Here is a 15485-nt window from a genome sequence, read left to right as displayed (position 1 = left end):
GAGCGGCAAAGTAATGAGTCAATACTAGTCCAACATCGTTCAGAAGGGAGTGCCAATCATGAATCTGCCTGAATACCCATAAATGATGATTTCCATTCCAGGAGTGATATTCAGCCTCTCCAGCTGGTTACAGGAACAAGCAGAGGCTATTGAGCCCCTCCAGCCTGTTACAGGAACAATAGATGCCGATAAGAACAACAATGGGATTGAAGAGTAGCCTAAACGCTCTCCTTGTGCTCCTGTGTGCTGGGCTGGGCTGGGCTGGGCTGGGTTGGGCTGGGCTGAGGTGGGGTGGGATGAGGTGGGGTGGGATGAGGTGGGGTGGGGTGGGGTGGGATGAGGTGAGCAATTAGCTTTTGTCATCATTGAGTCCACGCAATCAGTTGGAGCAGGAGACTAGACCCTGTGACAGCTGCTTTAGTGTGAGGATCCCATTTACTCAGTGAGTTAGCATCATTCCATGCAGATTGCTGAACAACATGGAAACCAGGGAAACCTTTAACAAACAAGGTGCTGGTTAGGGATGAAACTGGAGACTTCCCTTCAAGAATCCAGCTGGATTTTATGTGGAGTTAAACTAGAGCTGGTGTGAAGCAGTTTGGAGCTGCTATAGGAGTTAAATCCAATTTACAACAGTACAACATGACTGGACTCTGAAAAAACATCCACTCCTCCTGTCTTTCTGGATGTTTGATGTTCCAGTGAAGTAGAAAGTGACTGGACGACTTTGGTTCAGTTCAGATCAGATCACTGGGTGCTTTCAGCCCTTACCATTCTCAGTCTGTGCTGCTGAAGGAGGGCATCCAGATTGTGACGTCTCTTGTAGTTAAAGTAGAAATTTTTACACTGAGCCTCCGTCTTGGAACTCACCATCTTGGCAATAGCTGCCCAGCCACGGCCATGTTCAACAAGACCTGAAATGGAAATTCATAAAAGATTAGAATCTGCAGCTGGCAAACTCTCCAGTGTTCAACCAAATAAAAAGCGTGTGAAAGCAGGAGATGCAATCTGTTACAGAAAATATCACAGAGATCAATCTGCTTGTACGACATGCTAGTGATTTAATGTTACACACTTGCACTCACAGACAGTCCTTCACTTATGCCCCCCTCCCCCCCCCCCCCTCCACCACTCGACGTCTCTCCTTCAGCTGTCATCAATTCATCACTTCCCACTGAGTGTGTCCCAGCCACAAACAGAACTGGTTTGAAGTTTCAGCTTCCTCCTTCTCAGTCCAGATTCAGGCACAATCTCTCAGTGGAACAGCTCGTCATGGTTTCAGTATGGCATGTATCCAAAATCAGCTCCGTTCAGATCCCTTCTCGTCCCAGAGTCACTCCCCCTTTGTACAGAGAGATCATTCGTAACCTGCATGTAACTAGTTGACAATGCCACTAACTGGGTGTGTAAGTTGTAACCGAGAGGTGAAACTGTGAAGCGAGAGAGGGGAGAGGGAGGTTTCTGCTCCACGGGAACAATATTAAAGGTTACTCACATGATAGAAAGCAGTGAGGAGCCAATCAGCTGAGGGAGACCACAGAAACTCAGAATTGCTTCACTTCAAAAGCAGAACTGGCTTCTCTCTGGCACAGAGAGAAATTATTTAGAAATTATTTCACCACGTTAATATGATAGCTATATTTAAATAGGGAGTTTGTATAAGTCCACAGAACCAACTGAACGTCAGTGCAAGGAAAGATAATGGAACTGTACTGAGAGGAACATCGAAACATCCCGAAACTGAAGACGTCATCGCTTGACGGCATTGATTTCAGAAGGGAAGATTATGTTTTCAGTAACCTTAATAAATTCTTTGAAGAGGTAACACAGATAGATAAGATTCAAATGGAGGGCAAGCTGGCTACAAATCAGAAAACAAAGTAGAAGTTAAAAGGAATTACTTAGATTGATGTTACTTCAATGAAAGTGATATTCCACAAGATTTCTACTGGGTGCATGGTTATTTAAAATGCTGAGGGTTTGTGGGTTAGAAGCAGCTTCCAAAGAGAGACTGGGCTATATACTGCTAACCCCCTCCCTGTTCCCTTAGTCCTCTGTGCATCAACTCCGTTACTCCTCTCTCTTATCCCTGCTCCCAGTTCTCCTGTCCCATTATTCCCTCTCCTTGTTACCTCTTTCTCTATTACCCCTTTCTATTAACCTCTCCTCTCCATTATCACACCTTCCTGTTACCACCCCTCTCCACTGTCCCCTCTTCCCTCCATTGCCCCCTCCTCCTCTCCAGATGTGGAGTTTTTCTGGAGGGACAGTCATTATGGGAATGATGGGACCCAGTCAGACGCTCTATGATAGAAATCCCTACCGAAGGTCTGTGTGGCAATGGAGTAGTGTGTTATTATAGCAACATGTAGTGAAAGTGCTCACAGTCCCTTCCATAAGGATCTGAACTGGCCCATGCTGTCCTGAAGGAATATTCCCTCAAGTGGAATTAAACAAACATGCAACACATTAACCTTTGTCCTTTGGCAGAGATGAGTTCATCAGTAGGCCTTTTTAAAATGTTTCCCAACCTCTCCTTTCCCTCTTTAGCCATTCGCTCTCTCCCATCACACCCATTCTCTTGCTCTCCCAATGTCTCCTCTCTCACCACGTCTCTCCTACCTCTCACTGCTCCTCCTTCCAACTCTCAAAGAACTCGTAGAAACACAGGAAATAGCTTCAGGAGGAGCTTCAAGCCGAGTCATTTGGCCTTTTGAGCCTGCACCACCTGATCACAGCTGATCATGCAGTCTCAATATCCCATTGCTGCTTCCTCCCCTTACCCCTTGATCCTTTTAGCCATGTCCAGCTCCGTCTTGAATCTAACTAATAAACTGCCCCAAACAGCTTCCTTTGGGAGAGAATTCCACAGGTTCATAATCGGAGTGAAGATGTTCTTCCTCATCTCAGTCCTGAATAGTCTACCCCTTATTCTTAAGACTGTGATCCCTTGTTCTGGACTTCCCCAACATCAGGAACATTCTTCCCACATCTAGTCTGTCTAGTCCCATCACGATTTTATATATTTCTATGAGAACCCCCCCCCCTCAATCATTCTTCTAAATTCCAGTCAGTACAAGCTCAGTTGATCCAGTCTTTCCTCATGTCAGTCCTGCCATCCCGGGAATCAGTCTGGTGAGCCTTCACTGGACTCACTCAATAGCAGCAATGTTCTTCTGCAGATGAGGGGGCCAAAACTGCACACAAGACTCAAGCTGTGGTCTCACCAAGGCCCTGTATAACTGCAGCAAGAGATTCCTACTCCTATACTAAAATCCTCTCACTATGAAGGACAGCATGCCATTAGCTTTCCTCACCACCAAGTTTCAGTGACAGTTCCGTCACGGTACATAGGTCTCATTGCACCTCACCTTTTCCTAAACTGCCACTATTCAGATACTAATCTGCCTTCCTGTTTTTGCCAAAGTGAATAACATCACATTATAATTCACTTGTCAAGTATTTTCCCACTCAGCCAGTCTGTCCAAGTCACTCTGCAGTCTCTTAGCACCCTTCTTTATGAATAATTGAGAGTAGATTGATGGGGTGGTAAAGGCCAGATTGGATTTATCCTGTTTTTTACGTACAGGACATACCTGGGCAATTTTCCACATTGTCAGGTAAATGCCAGTGTTGTAGTTGTACTAGAACAACTTGGCTAGGGGAGTGGCAAGTTCGGGAGGACACGTCTTCAGTACTATTGCCAGAAATAGTGTCAGGGTCCATAGCCTTTGCAGTATTCAGTGTCTCCCACCATTTCTTGATATCACATGGAGTGAATTGAATTGGCTGAAGACTGGTATCTGTGATGCTGGAGACCACTGGAGGAAGCTGAGATGGATCATCCACTCGGCACTTCTGGCTGACGATTGTTGCAAATGCTCGAGCATTATCTTTTACACGGATGTGCTGGGCTCCTCCATCATTGAGGATGGGGATATTTGTGGAGCCTCCTCCTCTAGTGAGTTGTTTAACTGTCCACCATCATTCACGACTCAATGTGGCAGGACTGCAGAGCTTAGATCTGACCCACTGATCATGGGATTGCTTAGCTCTGTCTATCACTTACTTCTACGCTGCTTGACTTGTAAGTAGTCCTGTTTGGTAGCTTCATCAGGTTGACACCTCATTTTCAGCTATGGCTGGTGCTGCTTCAGCCATGCCCTCCTGCACTCTCCATTTAACCAGGGTTGATCCCCTGGCTTGACGGTAATGGCTGAGTGGGGGATATGTTGGGCCATGAGGTTACAGACTGTGCTGGAGTACAATTCTGCTGTTAGGTGGAGGTGGGTACTGCAGATGCTGTGGGCGTCATGGTAGCTCAGTGGTTAGCACTGCTGCCTCACAGCGCCAGGGTCCCAGGTTCAATTCCAGCCTTGGACAACTGTCTGTGTGGAGTTTGCACATTCTCCCTGTGTCTGCGTGGGTTTCCTCCGGGTGCTCCGGTTTCCTTCCACATTCCAAAGATGTGCAGGTTAGGTGAATTGGCCATGCTAAATTGTTCATAGTTGTTGAGGTGCATTAGTCAGAGGGAGGTGGTTTTCTCTTCGGAGGGTTGGTGTGGATTTGTTGGGCCGAAGGGCTGTTTCCACATATAGGGAATCTAATCTAATTATAGTCTAGATCAGAGTGGCGCTGGAAAAGCACAGCAGGTTAGACAGCATCCGAGGACCAGGAAAATCGACGTTTCGGGCAAAAACCCTTCATCAGGAATGACTATAATTCTGCTGCTGTTGATGGCCCGCAGTGCCTCATGGATGCCCTGTCTTGAGTTCCTAGATCTGTTTGAAGTCTGTTCAATTTAGCACAGTGATGGTGCCACACAACACACTGGAGGGCATTCTCAATGTGAAGGCAAGACTTTGTATCCACAAGAACTGTGCGGTGATCACTCTTACCGATACTGTCATGGACAGATACCAATCTGCCAGCTGCAGATGTGTGGATGAGGCCAAGTTGTTGTTACCTGACTGTTCCCTCCCCACCTGCCACAGACCCAGTCCAGCAGCGATGTCCTTTAGGATCTGACCAGCTCGATCAGTAAGGCTGCTGCTGAGCCACTCTTGGTGGTGGACAGTGAAATCCCCCACCCAGATACATTCTGTGCCCTTTCCACCCTCAGTGCTTCCTCCAAGTGTTGTTCAACATCGAGGGGTACTGATTCATCAGCCAGGGCGAGGACGGTACATGGTAATCAGCAAGAGTTTCCTTGTCCATGTTTAATCTGAAGCCAGGGGTCCAGAGTCAATGTTAAGGATTCCTAAGACAACTCCCTCCCTACTGTATCCCACTGTGCCACCTCCTCTGCTGAGTCTGTCCTGCCGGTGGGACAGGGGTGGTGATGGTTTGTCTGGGACATTGTCTGTGACTATGACTATGGCAGGCTGCTGCTTGGTAAGTCTGTGAGACATCTTTCCCAGTTTTTGTACTAGCCCCCAGATGTTAGTGAGGAGGACTTTGTAGGGTCGACAGGGCTGTTTCGGCTGTTGCCTTTTCCAGTGCCTAGGTTGATGCCACATCATCCGTCCAGTTTCATTTCTTTGAGACTTTGTAATGATTGATACAACTGAGTGGTTTGCAAGGCCATTTCAGAGGGCAAATGAGAGTCAACCACATTGCTTTGGGTATGGAGTCACATGTAGGCCAGACAGGAATGGCAGATTTTCTTCCTGAAGGACATCAGTGAACTAGATGGGTTTTTCTGACAATTAACAATGGTTTCATGGACATCATTAGATTCTTAGTTCCAGATAATTTATTTTATTGAATTCAAATTCCACTATTTGCCGTGATAGGATTCAAACCCAGGTCCTCAAAACATGAGCCGAATTTCTGGATTCATAGTCTCATGATAATACCACTAGGAGAAAGTGAGGACTGCAGATGCAGAGGAGCAGGATGCTTTAACTGTCTGAAGGACAGTTCCTGCTCCTCGGATGCTGCCTGACCTGCTGTGCTTTTTGACTCTTGATAATAGTACTAGGCCATCACCTCTGATCTGAAATCACTTCCTACTATTATTTACAAATAGACTGAGTTTAATCAATTTCCACCATGTATTTGCTTCCTGAATTGCACAGGCCCCAGGTCCCAGAGTGAGAGTGTGTGTGTGTGTGTGTGTGTGTGTGTGTGTGTGTGTGTGTGTGTGTGTGTGTGTGTGTGTGTGTGTGTGTGTGTGTGTGAGAGAGAGAGAGAGAGAGAGACAGACAGACAGACAGACAGAGAGTGTGTGAGAGAGAAAGTGAGAGTGAGAGAGTGAGAGAGAGTGAGAATGAGAAACAGAGGGCACAGGAGCAGGAGGGAGAGAGAGAGAGAGATAGAGAGAAAGGGGGAGACAGAGGGAGGAGGCAGAAAGTGGGGTGGATGGTGGGAGAGGGAAAGAAAAGGTCAAACAGGGAGAGAGAGAGGGGTTATTGTGGGAAGACATCTTTCTATATTCCTGCATCTTCACCCATTATCTGAAATATTTGACATACATCACAGAGAATTCCATATCACATAGAACTGCTGGCTTAAGGTTAGTTGCTGCTTTCCAAGCATTCATATGATATTTAGAGACAAGCTGATAGCGAGTGTTGATAGTGAGAGACGATCGGGGCTGACTCTCTCAATTTGTAGACATTGAGAAATTGCACTGAATGCTGGCCACTCGTTCAGGGTTTAGTAAGGACCCAGAAGTTCATTGACCCAGCTTCACTGATGACACTGTCCAAGCATCTGATGCTTTAACTGTTTGGAGGAGCCATCTTCTCCAGAATCAATCCCACTATGACCGCAGCCCAACTGAATGGAATATGGACTGAAATTAGCTGTGGAAGGACGCTGTACAACCATGTCCCGAGAAGTAAATCCTAACTACTGGCTAGCACCTCGCCTTAAAGTCGATGCTCAGGTACTAACCTTGTAGCGAAGTGAATGCGCGGACAGGTAGACGGATGGACAGAATGATCAACTGGATCTGTGTAACTTGGCTAAGTCTTAACAGCACTAGGTTTTTTTGAAGGATTTGTCAGTGAGACCTAGCAAGTTCTCTCATTATGTCTTACCAAATTCACCTTATTAATTACTAACACCCTCCAATGACATCGCTCATATCTGTTTTCTGCCTCAGTTTAACAGACACCATTCCCAGAACAACTCACCACTCCGTCGATATCCCAGAACTTATTGGCATTCCTTGCACTCACATCATCTTTAAAAGCTCATTGCGCACCCAGTCAAGTACTGTTAGTCTACAGTTGCTCTGCATTGTTGCTGACATTTTCCCAGGGCATAGCAAACAAGGGAACTTGGTTCCTTGCTTTGCAGACAGGGTCCTGGAGATCTAGTTAGTCGGAGTGGTGCCAATGTGGAACTTCCTCCTTCCACATGACCTGCAGTGGAGGTCATGACAGCAGATTTGCCAGCTTTCTCTGAGATGGCTCCCTGGGATAAAACAGTCTCACCCACCTGGAGGAATGCTGTGCCATGTAGGAAGGGCAGTATCCTACTCTGCTCCATCAGACTAAGGTCCAGCATCATCTCTTTTGATACCTCTCACTCACTCACTCTCCACTACTCTACCCACTTCCCTTCAAGGATAATGCTTTAATATTCTTACTATTGCTTGCAAACCTTCCCTGCTCACTTTCACCAACCCCAATCTCTGTCATCACTAACTCTACTTGGTATCTACACTCCTTACACATGTGCATCAACAGTACAGGAAATTCTGCTATAATGCCATCGTTGCGTCCCACCAAAACCACACTTAACAGAAAATCGCTTAATAGAAACAATGGAGCCTACAGGAAAAGTGGGGTCAGGGCAGACCAGCAAAAAATACGACTCATGAGCATTCAAATATCACCCAAACACCTAACAGCAAGTATAGCACAGCCTGAATGTAGGATAAATCATATTTAACAATGAGACATAAGTAAATTTAACACAGTACATTTAAAAAATACTGTTGATGCAGGAGGTCATGGTGTGTAAGGTAGACTCCCTTATTCCTGTAAAGTGAGCTATATCACATATTCTCTCCTTATGCTTTACAGTATCTAGCTTCTCTTCCTTTACAGTCTTTCCTTTGCGTTCACCGCCCACAATTTTATCACCAGGATGCTTCTGCTAAGATTCTTGTCACAATGCTGCTCCATATTTTTTCAAATAAGGGATAATCAATGAGTATTGTACCTTTCATAGGAAACTGCTCAATCTATGCCTCTCAGAAAGCCACTCTGTCAGGAGCTGACACCGGTGAATGCATAGAATGAAGCGTGCAAAACAAACACTGCTGGAATTGCATTATTGCGTTCTCCAAACACCCATTCCTTAATTCCTCAGCAACATTATAAGCAAATTGCACTGCCAGAACATGCATTATCCTAGTTTTAGGGTGAATGCCCATCGGTCCCTTAAGGTATCAGGACAGGTGGATAATGTTGCTAAGGTGGCATCTAGAATCTTGCCTTCTGTGACTGAGGCATTCAGTACAAGAGCAGAGAGGTGCTATTGGAACTGTATAAAACATTGGTTAGGCCACAGCTAGAGTACAGTGTGCAATTCTGGATTCCACATTATAGGAGGGATGTGACAGCACTGGATGGAGTGCAGAGGAGATTCACCAGCATGTGCCTGGCCTGGAGAGTTTCAGTGATGAAGAGAGATTGGACAGACTGTGGTTGTTTTCTTGGGGAGAGGAGATTGAGAGGGGACATGTTGAAGATGTATAAAATTATGAGGGACATACATAGGGTCGACAGGAGTGAACATTTTCCCGTGATGGAGGGTTCAATGAACAGGGGCATAGTTAAGGGGAAGATGGTTTAGAGGAGATGGGAGAAAAAACATTTTCACCCAGAGGGTGATGGGAATCTGGAACTGACTGCATGTGCGTGTGTGGGGTGGGTGGGGTTGGAAGAAGCCAGAAAGCCTTATAATATTTAAGAGGTATTTATATATTAACTTGTGATGCCAAGGCATAAAGGACTTTGAGTCAACTTCTGGGAAATGGGATTAAAATAGTGAGGTGCTTGTTTATGACCAGCACAGGCTTAATGGGCTTTTTTCGGTGCTATCCATCTGTATGACTCTATGACTGGTGTTATGGTCTGTCTTTGCCTGTCTGTATGTGGGTGTACGGGCAGTTTGTAACCAAATTAGAGTAATTTCTTTATGATAAATAATTATTCTTTTGAAGTACAAAAGCCTGGTTCATGATTCCTGCCAACCTGGAGCTGAAGGGCAGGCAGGTTAGGGAATTCGGCAAATTTTGGAGATGACCAGAGTAAGACTCTATATCCAGCAGAGTGGGGGAGTGAGACAGTTGGGGGTGGGGACGGGGCAAGTGTTAAATTGAATAAGGGAAATTATGAAGGCATGAGGCAGAGTTGGCCGAAAATACATTAAAATGCACTCCATAGGTAATGGACAGTCTGTAAAGAACCATTACATGGATTACAGCTACTTTCCTTCAACATGCAAGATAGGTCAGTCAGCTGTCACTAAAGGGTTATACAATGTTAAAAGAAAGGACTTATAAAAAGTGGGCAGAATTAGTAATAAAACTGAGAATTAGGTTTCTCATTATGCAGCAAAAGATGAACATGAAACTGATAAGGAAAAGACGAACAGAATATGAATGTAGTCTGGCAAAAAAAAACTTTAAGGCACATACTGTAAAAGCGTCTATAGGTATGTAAAAGGGAATTGTTTGTCTTAGACAAATATAGGGTCCATTAAATGCAGGGTCAGGAGAATTTATAATGAGGAAGAAAGAAATGGCAGGGTAGCTAAAGGACCATTTTTTGTCCCCTTTCACAGAGGAAGATGCATGAAATCTCCCAGACATAGGGATCCAGGTGACTAGGGAGAATGAGAGATCAAAAAGAATTAGCATCAGTAAGGAGGCTGCAGTGGAGAAATGAATGGGATTGAAAGGTGATAACTCCCTAGGGTCCGACATCCTGCTGAAGGAGGTGGCCAGAAAGATAGTCGATGCTTTGTTGATTTACTTCCAAAATTCTGTAAATTCTGGAACAATTTCTCCAGATTGGAAGCTGCAAATTTCAGTCCACTGTTTAAGCAAGGAGTGAAGGAGAAAACAGGGAACTACAGATCCGTCAGCCTTACATCAGGGAGGGGTCGGTTATGTCAGTTGGCCTGACAGCTGGTTTGTGATCCAAAGTGACCAAGAGCATGGGTTCAATTCTTGTGCCGGCTGAGATCACCAGGAAAGTCCTGTCTTCTCAACCACACCCACTGCCTGAAGAGGGGTGATCCTCAGGTTAACCACTATGTAGTGAACTCTAAAGGGAGAGCAGCCCTATGGTCCCTCTGGGACTATGGTGACAATACACCAGCAATGGGGAAAATGCTCAAATTTATAATAAAGGATGCGATAAATGGACATTTGACTAAATCGATCTGATTGGGCACAGTCAATACGGGTTTGTGAATAGAAAATCATATCGGACAAATTTACTGGAGTTTGATGTACAAGGACAGTATTTAATCAAAACTAAGGCAGCCAGATGATTGGGATTATTTTTTTCAAAAAACAGTGATCACTAAAAAATTAATGAAAGGGAGAAAATTGATTATGAAAGTAAATTGGCAAGAAATATAAAAACAAACAGTAAGAGCTTCTCTGGGTATATTAAAAGATAGTAGCTACAGTAAATGTGGGATCCTTGGAGGATGTAACTGTGGAATTCTTAACAATAACATAGAAGTGGCAGTTTATTTAAACCAACATTTTGTATCAGTTTCCATGGTGGAGGACACTGTAAACACCCCAAAGATAACAGATCAATGAGGTGTTAATGGGAGGAAAGATCCTGCAACAGTCTCTATCGTGAGGGACAAGTTATTTGACAAATTAATGGGACTAAAGGCAGATAAAATGCCTGGGATCTGATGGCCTGCATCCAAAGGTTTTAAAGGAAGCTGCTGCAAGGATAGTGGAGGCATTGATCAACATATTCCCGAACTCACTGGATTCCAAGAGGGTTCCATTAGATTGGAAAACTGCTAATGTGACACCCATGTTCAAGAAGAGAGGGAAACAGAAAATAGGAAAATGAGTTTTGAGAAGATTTGTAGCTCATGTTGAGGTTCTGAATGTAGGTTAGCTCGCTGAGCTGGAAGGTTTGTTTTCAGATGTTTCATCACTATGCTAGGTAACATCTTCAGTGAGCCTCTAGATGGAGCACTGGTGGTGAAGCCAGCTTTCTATTTATATGTTTGAGTTTTCTAGGGTTAGTGATGTCATTTCCTGTGGTGACATCATTTCCTATGGTGGTGTCATTTCCTGTTTTTTTCTCAGGGGTAGTAAATGGGATCCAAGTCAATGTGTTTGTTGATAGAGTTCCGGTTGGAATGCCATGCCTCTTGGAATTCTCGTGCGTGTCTCTGTTTGGTTTGTCCTAGGATGAAAATGAAGTCACCATAGGAAATGGCATCACCAACCCTAGGAAACTCAAACATATAAATAGAAAGCAGGCTACATCACCAGTGCTTCATTCGGAGGCTCACTGAGGATGTTACCTAGTATGGTGACGAAACGTCTGAAAGTGAACCTTCCAGCTCAACAAGCAAACCTACATCCAGAAATAAAGGAAACTATAGTCCAGTTAGACAAACATCTGCCACTGGGAAAATGCCAGAATTCATTATTAATAGGAACACAGAACAGCAGTAGGCCATTCAATCCCTCGAGCCTGTTCTACCATTTAATGAGTTCATGGCTGATCTGTGTCCTAATTTCATATATCTGCCCTTAAACTTTATCCCCCAACCATTCATACTTTTGTGTAAGAAAATTTTAAATCTGAGATAGATAAATTTAATACCAATTCAGCATCCACTGCCCTTTGGGTGTAGAAGTGCTTCTGAACATCTCTCCTGAATGTTCTGGCCCTAATTCTCAGACCAAGTCCCCTCATTCTGGAACCCAACCAGTAGAAACAATTTATCTTTTTCTATCCTGTTTTTTCCTGTTAATATCTTGAAGACTTCAACCAAATCACTCCTTAACTTTCTAAATTCCAGAATTTGTTTAATCTCTCCTCATAACCCAAGGTCTAATAATCATTCCTGCAAACCTACGTTGTACTCCCTCCATGGGCTTAAAGGTGAAATAGCAGGATATTTACAAAAGCTAACATAATCAAAGCCAACATGGTTAGTGAAAGAGAAATCAGGGATTGTGTTATGCAGATACTTCCACTAATGGGAGTACCTTGAAGAAGGGAACATTGTTACAGAATGAAGGGACTCTCATTTAAAACTGAGATGTGAAGGAATTTCTTCTGCCAAAAGGTACTGAATGTCTGGAATTCCCTACACCAGAGAGTTGTGGAGGTGTGAACACTAGAGGTGGATGGATTTTTGACATATTGCAGGGTTGATGGCTCTGACGAGATAGTATAACAAAGGAACAGAGGCCTGGGGCAATCGGCCGTGATCCTGCTGAATGGCAAGGACGTATAGAGTATAAATCTCAGTGCTCAGTAGCAGCAGTATGTACTGCAGAAATTCACCAGAGATTCTTAGACAGCACCTTCCAAACCCTGTAAACTCTACCATCTAGAAGGACAAGGGCAGCAGATATGCAGGGACACCAACACTTTCAGGTTCCCCTCTAAGCCCCACACCATCCTGACTTGGAAACATGGAGACTAGAAGCAGGTGTAGGGTCTTCGAGCCAGGTCTGCTATTTAACATGATCATGGCTGACCTCCTCATTCAAGACAATATCCCTACTTTCTCTCTAAACCCCTTGATGCTTTTAAATCTTAAAAAAAATCTCTTTCTGAATTTTATTCAATTCCTCAGCCTTTGATTGGAGAGAATACCACAGGTTGACCACCATCCCAGAGAAGAAACTGTTCCTCATCTCTGTCCTAAATAGCCTATCCCATACCCTGAGTGTCAAAAAAGAGTGGCGCTTGAAAAGCACAACCGGTCAGGCAGCATCCGAGGAGCAGGAAAATCGATGTTTCGGGAATAAGAGCTTCATCAGGAATTCCTGATAAGGACTTATGCCTGAAACGCTGACTCTCCTGTTTCTCAGATGCTGCCTGACCTGCTGCGCTTTTCAAGCACCACACTTTTTGACTCTGATCTCCAGCATCTGCAGTCCTCATTTTCTCTCATATCCTGAGTCTCTGACTCCTGCTATCACCGCTCCAAATCCAAATACCCAAAGGCACAAGGTGATCTCTCACACTTATTCACTGAGCACTTTAATAAACTCCAAGTTAAATCAAATCCTGTACCTCTGACTGCCATGAGGAAAATCACTTTGTTTGTTCCAATAATTTTACAAAAGATTTCATGTTGCACAGAAGCAGCTGCAGGTATTAAAGAGTTAAAGATAGTGACCCATTGAAGGACAGGCAGAGGATTGTAAACAAGCAATTCTGTTGCAATGACGGGTTGTATTTTGATTCAGTGCGTCATTGCACTCAATCCTTGGCATCCATGTCTGGCCATTTGAAACTCGAGCAGTTCAAGATAAACAGCTGACTGAAGCAATTGGTCATAACTCTGATAGGAACACTAAAGTTCATCTAAACACTGAAGGCATGCTTCAAAAATGGTGTTAATTCTGTTTTTTTTTATTCATTCATGAGATACGAGTGTTGCAGGCTGGATGAGCATTTATTGCTCATCCCTAATTATCCCTCAAGAGAGTGGGAGGTGAGCTGCCTTCTTGAACCACTGCCAGCCGTCCAATGTACGGACACATACAATCACTACACAGATTAAGATAACACTAGACATTTGTATAAGTCTTACAGCAACCAGTTTAACCACAAATTTTTCCACCTGAATAACATGAAAATGTCAGTTTGAAATCATCTCTGAGGAAGTGTCATCAGGTCAGTCCTGATTAGGCAAAACTGCAGTTTTTGTGGCAACTTACTGCATGTGAAAGTATCTCACATTGAAAAATATCACTCCCCTTTCAGAGTCTAACTATCTGATGAACAACAGGCTACCTTTAGAAAAATTCACCCTTCCACTGTTCTTACGCAGAGGACATTTTAACACTTCAATTATCTTCCTTGAAAAACATCCACACATGAACGCATGAAATCCAAACACAACAAATTAAACCATTTTAACATTCAAACAGTTTTGTTCAAGTATTCAGAATGATTAAGTGAAACTTAAGTCTCTTTACAAACTACATTAATGTAGAAGCTGAATTGTAAATGAACCATTGTGAATCTATGGGATAAGCAGCAGGAAAAACTAATCACAAACCTTTTTTAGCAACTTCCATTTCTTCCTCTGTCCAGCGAGAACTTTCAACTGGATCGGAAGACACTGCAAAGAAAGTTTCACAATCTTTACTTCAGGAAGCCAGGAAGACAAGGCTTCAGTTTCACACTTGCATTAACTTTAGGATATCTCTGCACTTTGCTATTACTCAGGTATCTTTCAAAGCCACATATAATCCTGGCCTGCACCTCATCACAAGATTCCCCAGCAGTAATACTGGCTCTTGTAACAGTCCCAACAGTGACACCTGGCAGATTTGCAGACCTTGTGCTTTAGCTCAGACTCTCTTCCCTCGGTGCTCTGTGTGAATTCAAACAACATCTGCCCTTTAAACCTGTTGTTCCTGTCACTCTGTGGGGTTGAGTCTGGGATGATGAGTCCTCTTGATATAATGGCACTATCTGGAATATTTTGAAACTGCAGTTAAGTTGATTCATTGAAACATTTCACAGATGGGATTGTTATTTAGCCAAACTGTCAGATTCTTCTTTAAAATCATCCCATTATTGTATTTTTTTACAAAGTGTTTATTGATGATAAACCCTTATGTCAAACCTTAAATTACTGTATTATACACTCAGGCAGCATTTAGACAGCTACCTCAGGGATAACAAGATGGTCAGGATCCATCCAAACTGCTGCCAACTTGATTGGATCATTTAAATCATATTCATAACAACTTAATCACATGCCTCCCCCTTTTCATTCCTGCCATTGAGTTAAATAATCAATACGCAGTGATACGGAGCGAGTGCCAAGGGTTTGCTGCGGTGCCCTACTGGAGAAGCAGAGATACCTTCCACATTATCAGCTTTCCCTCTGACTTGCCACTTCAGCAGCTGACGGCTTACAGTTTTAACAGACTGTGTATCCTCTGTAGCTGTCCAAAACGCCCGGCAATGCGTTAGTGAGGTCACAGTGCTTTCCCTTTGCTATCGTGTCGCCTCTTCATTAACCCCTACTTCTCTGGCTCCCACTCAGCTCTGAAATCAGGGTTAAGGTGAGACTGAGTGTACAGGGCATTCTCTACCGAAACCTCTCCTGCTGACATCCACTTTAAGTTGGTTCTGTTGGGTGAGACTCTAGCTCCTCAGACGCCCCTTTCCCTCAGCACTGTGAACCCTTTTCGGATTGAGATGGAGCCATTGAATGCCCAGCTTCTCTGAAAGTAAGTAGTTAGGGAGTGAGCAGGTATCGGTGGCTGGTTT

General features: G+C 44.0%; 1 protein-coding gene across 9 annotated transcripts in view; it reads right to left on the bottom strand.

The window, feature by feature from the left end:
• The window catches only part of ncor2 (nuclear receptor corepressor 2), a 244980-nt gene that overhangs the window by 92136 nt on the left and 137359 nt on the right, over nt 1-15485 (bottom strand). For all 9 annotated transcript variants that reach the window (XM_072587584.1, XM_072587583.1, XM_072587589.1 and 6 more), the window contains 2 exons: nt 14260-14322; nt 772-914 (listed from right to left, as the gene is read on the bottom strand). In XM_072587584.1, coding sequence (XP_072443685.1) covers nt 772-914; nt 14260-14322 — 206 coding nt within the window. The remainder of the gene's footprint in view (nt 1-771; nt 915-14259; nt 14323-15485) is intronic.

Source organism: Chiloscyllium punctatum, chromosome 17, assembly GCF_047496795.1.
Source record: "Chiloscyllium punctatum isolate Juve2018m chromosome 17, sChiPun1.3, whole genome shotgun sequence".
Taxonomy (NCBI): Eukaryota; Metazoa; Chordata; class Chondrichthyes; order Orectolobiformes; family Hemiscylliidae; genus Chiloscyllium; species Chiloscyllium punctatum.
This window is presented reverse-complemented; position numbering and strand designations above follow the sequence as displayed.